At 38.2% G+C, this 17,550-nt stretch overlaps 2 protein-coding genes across 2 annotated transcripts; both read right to left on the reverse strand.

The window, feature by feature from the left end:
- Positions 1-787: 787 nt before the first annotated feature.
- Positions 788-6,573, reverse strand: LOC136447533 (uncharacterized). The gene is made up of 6 exons (XM_066446543.1): positions 6,469-6,573; positions 5,874-6,039; positions 5,440-5,630; positions 4,949-5,024; positions 3,164-3,366; positions 788-2,470 (listed from the first exon to the last, which is right to left on the reverse strand). The coding sequence occupies exons 1-6, from the start codon at positions 6,562-6,564 to the stop codon at positions 2,330-2,332; spliced, it is 873 nt and encodes a 290-aa protein (XP_066302640.1). The 5' UTR covers positions 6,565-6,573; the 3' UTR covers positions 788-2,329.
- A 145-nt stretch (positions 6,574-6,718) lies between these two features.
- On the reverse strand, positions 6,719-16,762 carry LOC136447726 (uncharacterized). Its single transcript, XM_066446768.1, has 10 exons — positions 16,731-16,762; positions 11,463-11,540; positions 10,669-10,743; positions 10,321-10,397; positions 10,016-10,175; positions 9,383-9,445; positions 8,227-8,285; positions 7,756-8,055; positions 7,133-7,264; positions 6,719-6,724 (listed from the first exon to the last, which is right to left on the reverse strand). The coding sequence occupies exons 2-10, from the start codon at positions 11,521-11,523 to the stop codon at positions 6,719-6,721; spliced, it is 933 nt and encodes a 310-aa protein (XP_066302865.1). The 5' UTR covers positions 11,524-11,540; positions 16,731-16,762.
- Positions 16,763-17,550: the final 788 nt, after the last annotated feature.

Raw genomic sequence — 17,550 nt, forward strand, 5'->3', positions numbered from 1 at the left:
GTAAATGAATATCGGTCACGGCATGTGTCTGGACAATCATAGTTCTACACACTCGTAAGTTTCCACTGTGTCATATACATATCTTGGTTACCGAACTCTGCTATTATGTTGATATCAGAGAAATTAATATCTACATGGGCATTTGTACAATATGGCGTTTCTTGCAAAGACAAGAGTGTTTATTTTTTTGGTTTTGCCTCCGGGAGAAGCATTTGGCGTAGTTTTACCCCATATAAATTCAAAGTCAGAAGTTGTATATTGTAGCCAACGATCTACATGTACTTAACAGAAGAGTTGTTGAAGTGTATGCCATGTTATGGCACGATACATTCACTGCCAGCCTTCCTTTACTGATATCCGGTCCAAAACATCATACTTCGGTGCTCCTCCCTTGTTTCCCATTTTGAATCGTCACTATCTACTTATCTTGCCAGACAGGGTGGTCTGTGGACGCCCTACACGACCCGTGCTGCAATGGACCAGTGCAAACGGTGGGAGAGCCCTGAAATATAAAAAAAACTACCTCTCATCACAGACATTAACCATTCTCCCCTGGCCGAAATGCTATTCCCCCTAACAAAAAAGCCGTTGTTTTGCTTCTATGATGTCATGTTTGATCAATTATTCTCTTGGGCTTAAAATCCTTTTTGGGTGTAGAGAGCTATAGTTAATATTCAGTATAGATATTCTTTTTTCCATTTCAATAGGGATTTATTTCATTGTCACGTAACAACACATCCATCCGTCTTGTCAAACTGCCATACTCTTTAAAAATCACAGACGCTGATTTGACTGCCACAGTTTTACTTTATTAGAATTGAAATACAAACGCACAAACACAAAGACTTAAGCTTCCTTATCATCTCCAGTCTTAATGACATACAGCAGATAAACAGTGTTGATAACTGTGTCATATTGTTCAAGTAGCAATGCGCTATTTAGATGTTTTCCTATACAAGATCTTTACCATAACCATTGTGTTTCTCACAGCCAGTTCATCGTCTGTTTATAGACCGATCTGATCATAGATGACACGTTTCTTTTCTATGTAATTCCACGTCCTTCAATATCTCTATTTAAACTCCATCTTGGGACAACATAATGTTATAAGTCAAAAAAGTGCAGTCGAGAGTCTGCAACCTGTAATGTAGGAACGTGATGCAGCTTTCATAAAATGTGATCTGCCTTCACATATATTTGTTGCATAAGATCATAGATTGAATTCTACATGGTGTACCTTGGAGGCAACGACCAGAGTATGTATGTACTTAATGCATCAGTAAGGTTGTTATAAATGTTCCTTTACTCCTGAATTGTAAGACTTTAAACTGCACAGACATGCATGGATCTAACTTTTATTTGCCATTACCTTTGGATATTTGCATAATAAAAGAAATGGATCTTGTGTTCTAACGAGGGTTTCAATGATGAACATCATCGTGCTCCATGTGTATAAAGGTTTGCACAAACAGGAATTGAGACACATGTGGTTGTGATGACTAACAGTCTATCTTTGAGTTGTAAGGACGCAAGATATTAATATTAATGTCATAACGTATTCTTCTCTGCATCTATCAAGCTCTTATGATCCGATATCGTTCTGCTGTTCTTCTGCGGGTACTCACTACTATCGATATTGACATTCGGACGGATCCAATCGCTTGTCTCGTGTGCTTATAACTTTTCTCAAGAATAGTACAAATGGTTCTCTACAGGTAGAGGTAAAGCTCTACACTGTTTTAGGCCTTGTTTGAGTTTTTGGTGGTTTGAGTTTTTTCTCTGTTTACCTTACAATGAGAGGGTACCATGATGCAAAAAAAGACAATCCAGAGTCATACATCTGCTTGGAGATTACATGTCCAAAAAATACTCAGATTATTGCCAGTTTTTCACCAAGTTAAATCGGTGGGATACATGTCACTAGACATCACAAACATGTCATCGTTTGCCAATATCTAAATACGTAATGATAATTTATAAAGCTATGCGTACCTAATCGGCAATGTCTCAACCAATAATGACAGAATCATCATTCCCATACTTACTATCTTCAAAATTTCAAAACAATTCAAGAAACTCAAAGTCTGAATTCTGTCAAATTTTCACGAAATAAGTATGATATGTAATCTTACAACAAATGGATATTCATTGCATCTAAACAAGTCATAAATGATAATAGAGCTATGCTTATTCCAGTGGCAGAGCGGCTAACCTTAAGACAGAATCACCATTCCAATACCTGATATCTTAAAAAGAAATCAGGAAAACTCAGAACCCAGATATTCCCAACCTTTCTTCGAGTAGATTCTATCTCTAGAAGGACACTTGTTTAAGTGTAGTAACAATAGTGGACACGGTGGTTCTTGCGGCCGCCGTCATCGTACGGGTGAGCGCCATGGTTTTCGTTAGCGTTTCGAAAGTTTTCATCGTCCCACCAGAACCACTCCTCACGGACAGACATGTCTTTAACCTAAAGGGACAGAAATATGGAGAACATATAAACAAACAGCACATTTGTTTGTCCTTTTTTACATTAGAATGTTGATGCATAAACGGTGAACAAATGAAGACCGAATTTGCATAATTAATTTGAAATAGCTATAATTCCATACTGATAAAAGGCTGCGATTGCATACTTGTGGCATTTGGAAATTATTTGAAAATAGACATCGTTGAAAATAAATCATGCTTATGAGGGACCCATTTGCAGAATTGATGACAAAAATGCTAGAATAGCCTTCTTCGTTAAGGTAAAACTGACAAACTTTGGACAACTTTGAGTGGAGAAGATGATTAATTGATGATTTATGCAAATGACATTATTTTCATAATCAACAAGAATAACTCAAAATACATCAGTCATAAAGGTTAAAATCATTTGGTCGTGGAACCCTAGTTTTACATTAATCATAATTATGACACAACACAGCAATCATTGTTTTAAGTTCCATTAGTGCGTGGCAATTTGGGCAAAAACATATCATTTAAAAATGCTTTGTTTTTGCCCAAATTGCCACGCACTAATGGAACTTCAAACAATGATTGCTGGGTTGCGTTAAAGCTTTTGCATGTCCAGTAACTTAGCCATGCTAAGTTTACGTTAATGTCTTTATACAAAAAATCTAGAATAGCATAAATCTAAAACTATGTTGAAAAAATGTACCTTTTGACATCCACTCGTAAAGCGGAAGAGATAGAAGGGTTTAAGGGTGGGCAAGGCGATTTCCGTGTTCGCATTCCCGTCGTTACGGCAACAGTACTCGATCTCAGTGTCCCTGTTGTACATCCCGTCAGGCAACACGCCACTAACGATGTTGCCATTGCTTGTATCTTCGTCGTCCCATTTCAGCTTGCCCCACCTAAAACCTTTAAAAAAGAAACAATATAGTCGACACCTGACGTCCCAAAAACTTTTGTCGTATTTTCCGGAGCGATGGATGTATTAATACATGCAAATTGTAAGAATTCCTGGGACTACATAGGGATGTCTGCAATCCGTCCGAGCATTCTCTGTGGACGTCACGGGGAGGTGGAATCCCGCCTGTCACTCAAAGCCCTGTTAGCATGCTTGGCACGCATACCTGCTGGCAGATGACCCTCTTAAATGGTATCGATTTCGTATGGGTGGGAATGTGTATTTGGGTTCTCGGGACACAGAATCTAGTGTTCTTTATAATCTTGGAAAAGGGTTTAGAACCCCAGTGTTTTTTATCACAAGAACTTGCTGGAAATCCGCCCCCAACACTCGAGTCAGTCTGCACTGAGCGTGTCACGTGTACGGTTTCACAAAACAACAGCCATAAAAACGACCAAAACGATTATGAGAGCCCCAGGAAACCGAATATCTTAACCTCTGGCCTAGATTCTCATTCCATCCAAAAATGGTAGAGGTTGCAATTGCAGCCTTTCTATATCTGCTTGAAGCTCCTTGAGTGAGGGTGCCTTTCTATATCTGCTTGGGAATCTATTATCACAAGAAATTGCTGAACATCATATACCCCTCCCCCTAAAAGAACTCTGTGGGCAACAAAACCCGAGGAACTCTAAGCATATATAGACATTTCATAGCCCACAATCGAATCTAACAGTGTAGTGCGTTTGTGAAGGTTAGACATCCAGGTAAACAATATATAAGGAGAAATTCAAACTCTACAACTGGATAAAAATTCGGAGATTTATTTCCGGACGTTTCGAGTGACATCCATCACTCTTCTTCAGCGTCACCAAAGTGAACTAGCAGAACGAACCAGTACTCATATACAATAACTAGAAAAACCGGTTTTTACATGGCAAATCACATAGTCATGCATGAGCGACATTGTAATGTAAAATAAGTTAGGAAGATTCCTATGGTAAGACAACACATTGTAATGTAAAATAAGTTAGGAAGGTTCCGATGGTAAGACAACACCATAGGTGTACCTGGGACTCCACCCTCCCCCCACCCAAAGGACAATAACTTTTCCTATTTCTCCTTACTAACATTGTAGTATACATCCTATTGCCAAAAATTCCAGAGCTATTTCTGTAACAGTTCCTCGCACGCTCTGTGCACACAAGAACTCGTTGATACTTTTCTTACATGAAGTAAGATCAAACCAGCCACCTTTACCATGGTAATCATTTTAATTGCCACAGTTATTTATACCCATACGCATTAAAGTGAGACACCGAATGGTCATTTTTCTTCCTGGTACTCCCCGAAGTGTGAGGCAAGGATATCATCACACATGGAAGGATTCCCTATGAAGTAATTGAACTTAATAGAGGCAAGTTGATAGACTATACAATAATTATGAATGGATCTGTTCCTAAATGTTCGGATTTGTGTTTGCCTTGGGGGGGGGGGGGTTGATTTAATTGCGCCGATGATCACAAATAAAGGGCGATTGAACACTTCGGAGATTTTACTGCAACATAAAACATACAAAACTGTGCTGATATTTACCTCCAGGACAGCCGCCCTTCTTGAAGATACAGTAGTTACCACGTGGCCAGCTCCCATCACCCTCTTCGGCGTTAGTCTGAAGAATACATTATAGAAATAATTCAACCAAATGCTTACTTGTGGTGTTTGCCTTTTTATTAGTGGAGGGATGGCTGAGTATATTTTGAAATATTACTACATACAGTGAAACTTGTTTCGTTAACTAAATAAATAATGCATTTGTAAACTTTACAAAAGCTGTTATGCCAACGTTAAAATTGCTATATAAGAAAATGATTGCGTTGTACTTTGTAAAATTACGCTGCAATCGGTAAAACTGTAATTCTTCTGATACAAACAAACCTTTAAAAAAAAGCACAACCAATGTATACCATGCAGCATAATCAAGTCAGCCGGCAAAAGAAAAGACCGAATATGTTATAGAATACTTCAACAAAAAAGGCTTTGATTTGTTTCACCTTTTAAAAGCCTACAATTAATTCTACACCAACCTTCATGCAGAATTTTTGTTTCATGTTGTTATTCCAGAAGTCACCATCAAAATGCAGGTCGTCGATCCAATCGTTGTTGCCGGCTGTATCCTCAGTGTCATGGTAACGATCGCCCGTTCTCCATCTAGCGCCTGCAGCTACAGGACAGCCTGTGTCCGTCCGGGGTAAACCGTAGATACCAGTTGGCCATTCTGTGTGAAAAAGGATTACTCATAAACTGCACATAACTTATTTCAAAATACCCTTACGGGCTTGATGACATAACTCTGCACGTGCCTGTACGTGTTATTTGCGCCAGCTTAAATGTTACCTGACAGTAAAGTGCCTTTGGTGTCATTCATACAAGAGAACTTTAAGCCCAATGAAGTCAGCTGAATGCAGCCAAATTTATATTGTTCAGACAAATAAGTCCCTCGAAGGAGAAAAAGACGTACGCATGGTGAACGGTTGGAGAAACTGCCTCTGAGAATTCAACCTGTTGCGCCCTCTGGCGACAACACCTTCAACTTCATCTTGCCGTCCTTTGAGGTTGAGAGCAGTGGCCCAGGAGGCGTACCCGGCGGTCTGAATTGAGAACGTGAACTCCAGGAACTGTGTGACCTATGAAGTAATGATTAGTAACATTTATAACCTGTTCACTGGTCGTTCCCAGTGCTGAATAATTGATGCCAGCGACACTCAAAGCCTTTATCCCCACACCTATAAATTTGTTCACTTTGGAGATTTTTACCCCGGGTTTCGGTAGAGGCTAATAGGAAAAAAAATAGTGAAGTCATTTTGGCCCTAGTGACGAAAACCTTGAATCTGCAACATTCTAGATTCCATGTTCATACATTTGGTAAAGAAATATTTCACCTTGTATGTGATAAACTGAAATAAATAAAGAAAGAAAGAAATGAGATCGGAGAGTGCTTCGACGAAGTTGTGATTTTTTTTACAAATAATAGATTAATTGATTGGTTGGTTAATTCATTAAGTGATTAATTGGTTGATTGATTGATTCGTTGATTGATTCACTGAATGTTTTACCTTTGACCAGTAGCTCTCGGAGTCCCGTGTGAGACTGCTCTCGTACAACACGAACAGCGAGTTTCTTCCGAACATTCCGAACGTGCCCACCATCATGGCATGAAGGTTCAGTAGTATCTGCAAAATATTGAAATCACAAACGTCTAAGAACATTATAAGAATATTCTTTATTTCTTTTATCATGCTTAAACATTTTTATTTTATCACATTGTAATATCTTTCTTTGTCTTTTTTACCAGTCCAAAGATTGTTACATCTGGTAGAAATGGTTAATGTATGGGTCATATTACTGAAGCATGGATGGACACGGCTAATATCAAGTATATGGGATAAACTGTGCAATAGTTTGGAGAAACTGTCTGATGTTTCTAGTTTTTAGGGAGCTAATTGCGTGATTATTGCTTTAGATCAGTTGACTCGCGGGTAGGATAACCCTAAGTCTAGCTTGGTCACTGACTAGTCAGCAATATACATCATGTATTGACAAACACAATATACTTGTTTTTACATTACCACTTCTTGACACCAAGGCGTGGAACATAATTTATAGTGTTTAGTTTGTTTTGAAAATATTCAGATCCTTGATGTCAATGGAATAAAATACAAAATATTCGCTCTCCAATATTCAGGTAATGACATGGACTCAAGAAAAAAATATCCTTACCTGCCCAACACCATCAGAGTCCAGATCGAGCACGGCGTCTGCCCAAAGTGCGGCCTGGTCAGCGGGAACCAGCTGACCATCACTGCCCATGTACAGGTCGTTGTCCAGGCAGTCGAGCAAGTAGTTTAATCTCTAAACGTGAAAAGCGATTTTGCAACAAGATTCCAGCAAAAGGGTGGGGGTTAAGAATAAAGTTTAATCTCTGATTGTGGATAAGGAGCAATTTTGCAGCAGGATCAAAGTACTTTACAGCACAAGGACGAGAGGAGTACCAGTCGTTGTCAAAGAACGAGCAATTCACTGCTTTTATGACATACCATTAACAATTAAAAAACACCTGACTAGAAGATCAGATTTTTACGAATGCAAAGGTTTTGCGGCGTCTAGAGTCTAAAATGGTGTATTCCGTTCTTATGTGTTTAAGTGCCACTAAGTGGCCAAGGGCGCTAGTAAGCAACTCAGACGCGTAGTAAAACTCGGGAGCTTTATTCACACACTACCGGTGAAGTCAACAAGATGTACATGACTGGAAAACACGTGATCCGAACTAAAATAACAAACTTTATGGCAAAAAATAGATATAAATACTTCATGTTTTTACTACCGTCTTCTATTGCTATTGCTTTTCGGCAGCAAAATTTGAGAAGAGAACATACTTGGATATCTCCCCCATACAGAAAAGTGCCTTGCAGCCACTGCTGGCCGAACTGCAAGTCACCGATCTGTTGCTGCAGAGCGTCTAGTCTGCTGTCTAGGCGATCCAACTTCTGGTTGATTTCTCTGAGTTCAGCTAGACGTTGTTCTCCGTTATCGATCCCGTAGATGAAACGTCCCGCCCCGAACACTGCGTTGGCGATCTGCGCGACGGCGGTGAGACTCGCGGGTATTGATCTCTCTTCACGGGGCGAATTTCCTTCCAGGACCTCAGTTAGGTAAAAAAAAAGATAATGAATAAAATGATACATAAGTAACTTCTTCAATATTAGCGCACTTAGGCTAGATGCTATGGTGTGAATTTCTTTTTTTTTTAAATCTTTTGATGAATTTTTCCTTCTTTTATTTTTCTTCAAATATCTACCTTGAGAGATACTAACTTTAGTTAGGCTGGGTGGAGTCTGTGAGCCGACATCTGGTGCCAGCATTATGTCCATATCTGGGGGGGGGGGGGGTGTATAAATGTGTGAGAAATTATTTTTCACATCTGTTCTTCTCGTTACACCACATGTTAAAGATATAGTCACCGGGGGTAACCAAAGCAATATTAGGGCCCAAAAGATAGCAAAAAAAAAATGCCGAAGCCATTATGGTAGTGACATTTACTAACATTGTTTAGCACATTTGCGTAATAACTTCCTACTTGGAGCATTTTAACACCTCACAAAATCGTGATCTACTATGATTCCCTTAGTTCTACGAGCCTACAAAAACTCCGGCCACGATTTTTAGTGAGCTCTCACATCATAATGCCGTCATATTATTTGTATAATTGACGTTGCTATACATTGTGATAATAATATTTGAACTTATCATGTATAGAAATAAGTAAATAAATTTACTTTCAAAATTCGATTTTAGGGCCATAATGTTGCTTGGGTTTCCTTTAAAATAATATAGGGTCCCGGTGGTGTCCATCATTTCCATAGCCATTGGAGAAAAAATTGTGCAAAAGCTACCGAGGGCATTTAATCAATTGGTAGTATAATATATACTTTTTGGAGAGTGCTGAGAATTTAAAAAAAACAGTCTGTAACAGTTTTAAAGTCATTATCAACTTAGATTAAACTTTTCATCCAACACTGTAAAGAAAGTCAATGGTATGACCGGTCGCACTGCCACTGGGCATTGGAACTGACATATCCCGTATACAGGGACACTCTATCATTGAGCTACTACAATCCTGTTGATTGGTATGTTTTGATATGGCTCTATGAGTCAATTAAGCTGTCGAACTGCAGGGAAGTTCACATTAATAATTGTTTTTTTTCTTGGGAAAGAAGTCTGTAGTTTATGCTTATAGCGCCAAAGCAAGATCGTATCTGATTACGCTAAAATGTATCATTATTCAGCGCATGCACATTGATGAGATTTTTTCTAAACTTCATCTTATGACGGTACGTTTTACTTGACTCCCATCTTAACAGTATTGCTAACTTATTAATCATTTCAGCATCATGTCATAGCTTTGCAACAATCTCCGAGAAGCTGTAAAGATTAGCGATTTCAAACATACATAAGTGCACTGGTACTTACAATCGTATATGGTCCCTTTCCCAGCGTCAAACATCTGGAGAGCCTTAACACCATTTGGACTTTCTGAGGGATTTAGTGAGATAAAACGAAATGTTGAAGCATGGAATTCTGCTGCAGAAAGAGCAATAAAAGGGCCAACGACCTAAATTTGTCTTTGTTTTGCTGAGATTTGCCTACACACCATTTACCATAGAATGTTTCACAAGTTATCGAGATAAGGCATCCTCGAGACTATCATCCTTCCACTTCCATTGGCTATCTTTAGCCATCATATTCAGTCCAAACTGAAACCCCCCATGCAGTACATTTGTAGTTTTAAGATAAATAGACGAATTCAGCGCCACGGCCTTTAGCAAAGCAAGATTTATACATTGTCCATTGTTCTGGAATAAAGTAATGGGCCATAAAACAACGGCCTGTATTAATGGAGAAAAAGACTCTTTTTACACAACCAAGGGATTTATTCAACCGACGTTTCGGTGACCCTCTGTCACCTTCTTCAAGGCAATTCTGACTGGTTCACATAGCAATGCAGCACAGGTGTTGCTGCTTATACCTATTAATGAGATGCAAACGCAAAATATTTACGCAAAAAATGATGAAACTATTCACGGAGGCCTGTATTAATGTTACCTGCTACGTCTCTTCCATCAGAACCGACTTTACATTTCCATAGACCATTGGAATCGAGGGCAATCTCAGAACCAGGAAGGCAGTCAACACGATAGCAGAAACGGTCTGGTCCTTCACACATACAGTTGTCGTGATCAGATGAACCCCACTGGTCTCCTTTCTTTAATAAAACACTATTTCAGCAGGCAAGCAGTTTTTCACTACAAAGTATATGGAATGCTTCAAGAATGTGAACTAAGTACAAAGTCAAACTTGACAGAATTGTTACCATATTGTTTGTCATTTCGATCGACCTAGTCCAGTACCTTATGGCGTTCACAACCAATTTTCCTGGTCAGTCCGCCATCAGGCAGCTCAAGGCCAACAGCATTTCCCCTTTCTTCTGCAGCAACAGGAGTATTTAAATCATCATTTACCGCAAGGTCAAGATCATTTGCTTCCCTTGTAACAAAATTGAAGAATTCAAAGCATGCGAAGATAGCTTTGAGAGTTTGTTTCAATACTGATATTTTTTTCTTGATGCTATCAAATGCTATTTAAGATTTATATTAGGCATTAGAAGTTCTTCTGCTCTTTAGTCAAATTAACAGCTGACAATAGCAATTCAATGTCGAGGCTTTGATATGGCATTCATTAAATATCATGATAGGTACCTGCTAGTTTCCTGGGATTATCAACGGTGTCCCCCACACTCTCGGAAATGCCTCGTTGATTCCCTATGTTATCAGCTGTTGCATGTAGTGGGAAAAGACTGCTAAGTCAGTGTGTCACATTTTAAGAGTCAAGGGCCACTGTTAGCAAAATAATTTAACATCTATCTTTTTTATAATTTCATATTTTGAAATAATACGTTTTCTTATGTACTACATGTAATTGTATTGTTGTATATGCGTACACATGGCCTCCCTGAAAAGAAGTGGTCAGCCACTAAAGACCTTGAAGAATTAGAAGTTAGTACACGGTGACATTGACAGACATAAATCATGCAAATGAGGGCATCATTTAACTAATTTATGAGGAAATGCTGCAATATCCTTCTTTGCCACGATAAGACGTTTATACTTTGAACAGCTTGCAATATTTGATTAGAGAAGATGATCAACAGATATAATTCATGCAAATAAGGACCTTATTTGCATATATGATATGTCTCTCGAAAAGGTTAACATCGTTTAGCGAAGGTATATGGTTGCGGAACTCTGGTATGATGTACCAAGTAGATGACAGTCATATTTGGGTGGAAGAAAGCTTTTTCACTAAACATCCTCCAATATTTTGAGTTTACGAATCAGTTTTAAAATCTTATTAAGTCGGAACAATGATACACATAACTGAACCACACTTGACCGTAATTATGAACACTAAGTAACATTAACAGAGGAAGACTGTCCTATATCATTTCTCAATTAAATTCTTATCAGAAGAACTTGAAGTGTTTGTAACTTGCCTGAACTGGTAGCAGAAAGGTGAAGCGCACATCCAAGCAAGACGACGCCGAGAATTCTCATGGTGGGTTGTCTTCTCTCTGAAACAGAGCAAAGTATAAATTCCATTTTTTAGACGAGGGTTTGCTTTCCCTTATCTTCTCCCCTCTTTCTTATCCGGGTCTAATGAATTAAAACAGGGCAGCCTAAAAATATTATCAACCCTTGTAATGCCTTTTACATGTCTAAAAATGAATTGAGATGTCTTATACAAAGATGTGGTTAGATTAATTTTGCAGAAAGAAGCAGGAGACATTGAACGTTGTTGAAAAAACTTTGTTTCATTGTCTTTAATGACTAGACGATATTTTAAGCTGTTTTCAGTTACAACAAAATGTCTATTATCTTGCTCGTATCTCGGCTTTACATTAACCCTTGTCCTGCTGCCCCCGAACATTTTCGGTTTGAAAATGATTGTTCTGTATGCTAGCCCTGAGAATTTTCGAGTTGAAGGTATTTTCACAATGCGTAACGTTGCACCGCGCGGTTTTGTAAAGCGAAGTGACTAAAAATGAACAAAATCAAACTAATATCCTTTGTTTCAAAGGTGTCTTAGAACTTCAGCAGTGGGGGTTTAGTTTTGATATGGAAATCTAGCTGGACAAGAAAACTGATCATAAGTGGGATGCATATTTCAACAAAATAACAACTAAGTCTAGCGAGGAAAAATCACTTGTCTATACTCGTCACTAATGTGACCAGACCTAGGATATATCACAACAGTGTGGGATCTTTATACAGACGGAAATGCCACATGCATCCCCGCAGTGTTTTGTCGTGTTTCGTGCTGATTGTTCCTCAATAATTATGCTAATTTTATCAAAATCTATATCATCTATTTATGTTGAAAATCATTTTAATTAACATGCATATGTAAAAATTATGATGACCTTTCATTTATTACTGATGAAAAATGGCAATGCTCAAATAATCATGCAAACGAATAACGTTTTGTTAGGCATGTCAAACCTCCACGTTTCCGAATTGGAACGCGGCAGCGCGCGAAACAGTAATTTTTTTGTTTTAAATCTTAAAAATCAACCGTTGTCAATAATCTATAAAAGGTTTGCTATCACACTATTGTCTTTTTAGTTGAAAATATCCATTAAGCAAGGAGCTAAAATCATTTAAGTTGGCACGCAATTTTCAACTCAAATGCCACAAGCCGTCGCGGCTCGGAGATCTCTTGGAATGGTTTCAGGTTAAAGAGCAGAGATCAAGGTTCACGCCAGTGGTGGAAAAAAATTCTGCGCTGTGCGCTGCGCGCGCATCCATGACAGGGAAATGGGGCGTGTGATCGCGCACGTTGTCTGTGCTATGAATTAAACTAATAGTCATAAATCCTGCGCTATCTAACGGTAGAATGGTCAAATATTTTATGCTGAATGTAATCATTCTTTAATTTTCGATAAGATGGTATACTTTGGACGCAACAAACAATTTTCCACTGTCGTAATTATTTTGTGTATATACACTAACGTTACGACCATACGCGGTCGAAATCAGCCACACAAATATATGAGCTTCATTCAGATATCATTTTTTAAACTTTCCAGTGGATACAAAGGTGGCGTATCCGACACAGTTGTTCACAGGACGTGGGCTGTCTTCAAGTTAACTTGAACAAGTTGAAGATAACGCAGAAAAAAGATGAAATGCTTGGTGACCAATTCAATTCAATTTCCTTCATTACATTTTAAAGGGTGAAGCTACTACAGGAGAATGATCATCATGATCATGATCATCATCATCATCATGATCATCATCATCATCATCATCATCATCTATCTGGGTGATTTGTAGTGAATCACCAACTCAAGACAGAAGGATTTGGACCATCGCACACCGGGCACAACGTCATGTCTTAGGGCACAACCCGGGATAGATCGCGGGTCCCATTGTTTGACAGCCGCACGCTCTACCACTTACGCCACACGACGCCACTTAAAGTCAACATAATGTATGTTAACACTTGGAAATTGTTTTAGGGAATTGGTAGTACAAAAAGGGATAAGTAATACAAATGGTTGCATTTTAGAATCAATTCAGTTCATCATCTGTTGAGGATAATTACTGTCATTTGCATATCTCGCAATTATTAAAGACTGCAAAAATACGTTATTCTTATTGTGATCGTTTTGACAACAGAAAACTTGTAAAATCTATTTCCTCTTCAGTTTTAGCATGTTTAAAATGTCTGCTTATTGATTGACATTATTGTGGATGAATAAACTAGTTAGGGTTGATTAGAGCTTGGCATAAGATAACAATGATAATAAAACATGACAGTTTGTCCAGTTTCATTATCTTTAAATGCTGAAAATTTGAGTATTAGTCCAAGTGTTGAGGGGTTACATTAAAACGCATGTAAATAACTGTGGGCTTGTGGTCGTTTCTGGTGCCATGTTGAGGTCAATCATTTCCATAGGGCCAATGGATAAGCATATTTCCTATAGAAACGTCCAATTTTTCAACGTTGAAAAATGTTTAAAAATTCACACTTTGTCCGATTGCGACACAGAAAAAAAAATTAAAAATGAAAGAATTTAAACTGTACTTTGACAGCAATTCTAGCAAGTTATTTTTTACCAAAAAATGGTGTGACATGCCTGGTTTTCTTACGATTAATATCTAGTAATGTTCTGCCCACCCTACACTGGAACTCCTATCATGGAAATATCGTAATTGTAATAACTTTAAGAGTTCATGCCCGAAGGCTAATTGCAGACAAACAAGTACATGGAAATACATGGAAATCTAAATAGTTATCTAGTCTACTGTGAAAGTTATATGTTAATTATGGTTGACTATTGTTGGGTCTGACTTCTTTTTGTTGGGTCGGAATTATTAAGGTCATCGTTCGTAATGAGCAATTTGAGCCCTGCGACCTAAATTTCCCAGGGTGAGGAGTGAGCGCTTAGGAATCGGAATGTCACTCGTGTGCAACGGTCGTAGTGAGCGCCAAAAGAGCGGTCAACGGTTGGAGTGAGCACCCAATAAGCGATCAAGGTTTGCAGCGACCGGGGGCAAGGAGATACGCTAAAGAAGTTGGGCGAGGGTACTTTGGTAACATTTCGTTAGGGTATATCACAACAGTCCTGTTTGTATTTCGTTGTGTTTTTCTCGTTTGCTCCATTAATTTCTTCAAGAATATAACAACTGAGACTTCGAAATTGATTTAATACTTGCCCTTTTATGAGGATTGTCTACTTAACTCTTATTTATGATTTACAGGGCCGCCACCTGAGAAATGTGACATGGTAGGTTTTTAGCCGAAAAAGACGCGGCTCTGACCTTCAATCGATCAACAAATGCTGCTGAATCTCGACGATATTACGCCACTCTGTGAAGCCAGTGTCATACAGCTGATTAGCTTTGGACGTTTTTTTTATAGCCAGGAGGTAACCCATTCTAAAATCTAAAGGGAGTCTGGTGTACATTTTGCTTGAAAATCCACCCTGAGATATCAGCACCATTTGGACACAGATGAAGTAAAACCGGACTTTCCCACTTGAAAAACAATAGTTTAATTGATTTTTGATATCTTCTTCTTTTCTGTAACGATTTAATGGAAATTTATCGATTGGATAGGCAGCATAGCAAAAATACTAACAAGAATTTTATGATAGACCTTATCCACATGCTACCACAGAGGCAATGTGCTATACCATTTGGTTAATATAAGAGTGAGTCAGTAAGTAATTTATGTGGTTTTATAACAGTGTCATTTTTTTTCATCGAAAGAGTTGAACTTTGGCACCAAAGGTTAAGGTACGTAATTATTCAAACTAAAATTTCTCAAATTGTTGTTGAGAATTTTATCAGCGATTTTAAGATGACTATGTCCTTGGAAGTCCGTTAGAAGATCAGTTCCTGTAGATCTGACCCACTGTCAGAAACTAAAATTACACATGTACACTGATTTATGTCTCTAGAGCTAGTCGTGACGTGTTGATGAAGATTTTTGTAGCCTACTTTTCTTTTAACCAAGAGATCCAAAACTTTACACAGTGTTTAGAAATAAAGAGGTGTACTAAGGTTCTTTTAGACAGGTGCAGTTTCAGTCTTCTACAATAGCTTAACGTATGACAGGGAATTCTTTAATGCACGTTAATTGCACCTTCCTTGTACTGATTTTTGCTTCTGACGGTCTTCCGAGGTTGTGGCCATCTTGAATTCAAACATTTCTCTTATTATAATATAAACAACAAATTAAGATATTTCAGTCTCAACAAGATATGTGCATTGACCTTAGTTTATGCCAAACTTCAACTCATTCAATTGAAACATGACATTGTTAAAAAAAATACTTGCATTACTCACTGACTCATCCTCGTATTATGACAATATTATAACCAGTTGGCAGTCGGCCGAAACTCGCATAACACATGGGCGTCTGCCGTCCAGGTTATTGGCAATGGTTCATAGGCCTGTTGATGCTCCGACGACTTTTGTTTGGGGTATACACAACACATCCTCATTCGGTTACAATAAATAAAGTTTTCGATGAAGATTTAACTTTTCATCTAAATTATATTTTAAGCCACGCTGACTCAATTTCATGGATGGCATAGACACGTGCCTTAATTTTTGTCGTATTAAGATTGCATAATACAGGCAAATATGTACTTTGGAAACTGTCAGAGTATTATCTTATTGTTATTCGTGCTTACTGAAACATATGCAGTTTGAACCTGAGATAGCACAAATAAACACCAACACGACATTGTTATTTGTTTCAAGTCACCTAAATAGTGAGTGGCACAAAAAAAGAGCAAAGCAAAATTAACAACACAATTTTAGACCTTCATTTTAAAAAAAACATAAAGTTGAATTGACGTTCTATCTGCAGACTGTACACTATATACCAAAAAAACGACAATTAACCGTTGGGTTGACGTCCAAATATATACCAATTGACACGGCTACCTGGGCGAGTTACGAGCAAGATAAGCACGACCTAATAATTACCAGCCTTTAGACTTAAATGACCAGGGAGCACGGGTTACCAGCGAGCGTCGGTCCCTGAAGAAGCACGCTATGTCCCTGAAGAATCACGCTATGATCGAGAGAACACGAGGCGTCTTGCTATCAAAATGTCATTCAGAGCTCGTAGACTCGTCTGCAAATAAATTTTCCAACTGTGCGACGGTATTGAGACCGTGAATTAGCCCAGTATAAAACCAACACATTTTCATGCCAATCCGCAAAACGATAGAAGCCGTACTCACCTCTTAGCCGATGACCGTGTAATGTGGCCCCCAAGGAGATTCTAGATGTAGGGAAAAATTGCATTCATTTATACTCATCCTAAGAGTAGAACATACAAGGAAATGCCACCGCACAGGAAATGCTGTGTGTGCCTATATCTTCAGCGCAAGTACCCACATAATATCATTTCTTTTATGTCCCGACTCAATCTTTACCCAGAGTGAGTGCTTTGAGTCATAAACACTTAACTGCCCGTGCGAATTTAATAATATTCTTAAGTGGTCAGTACAGCCTCTCTGAATTTATGAAGACGAGATGAATTCTTAAGTGTCAGGCAAATAGAAAATAGTAAGTTATTATTTAGAATTTGTAGATAAAAAACGTACGCTTCGTATATCAATTATGAGACCGTTGCCATGCTAGACTACTTTGGAATTTAGTGTTTGATAAACACTTAGATTGATATAGTGTTTATCAAGCTGTTGCGTAAAATTAAGCGATTTAAGAGGGTCCAGATGGTACCAATAGAGTTTTTCTCTTTATTGCAAGCTGTAGTTACATTCTGGATGTCAAACATACGGCTACTGCTTTCGTATGTGTTTTAAACCTGTTATGAAACATGCGACTAACGACTAAGATTACGTGTTTATGAAATGTATTTAATATTAGTATTATCAGTTGAATACCAAGTATAGGCTAGATACCAATTTCTATATCTTAGAAGTTCACGTTTGAGTATACAACTCTAACCAGCATACAGTCCATATAACATGTAGAGACTTTAAAGGCTCCAACTGTGCATACAAGGAGTAATTTCAAGTAGTAAAAAATTATGTATAT

The sequence above is a fragment of the Branchiostoma lanceolatum genome, chromosome 13 (genome assembly GCF_035083965.1).
Source record: "Branchiostoma lanceolatum isolate klBraLanc5 chromosome 13, klBraLanc5.hap2, whole genome shotgun sequence".
NCBI lineage: Eukaryota > Metazoa > Chordata > Leptocardii > Amphioxiformes > Branchiostomatidae > Branchiostoma > Branchiostoma lanceolatum.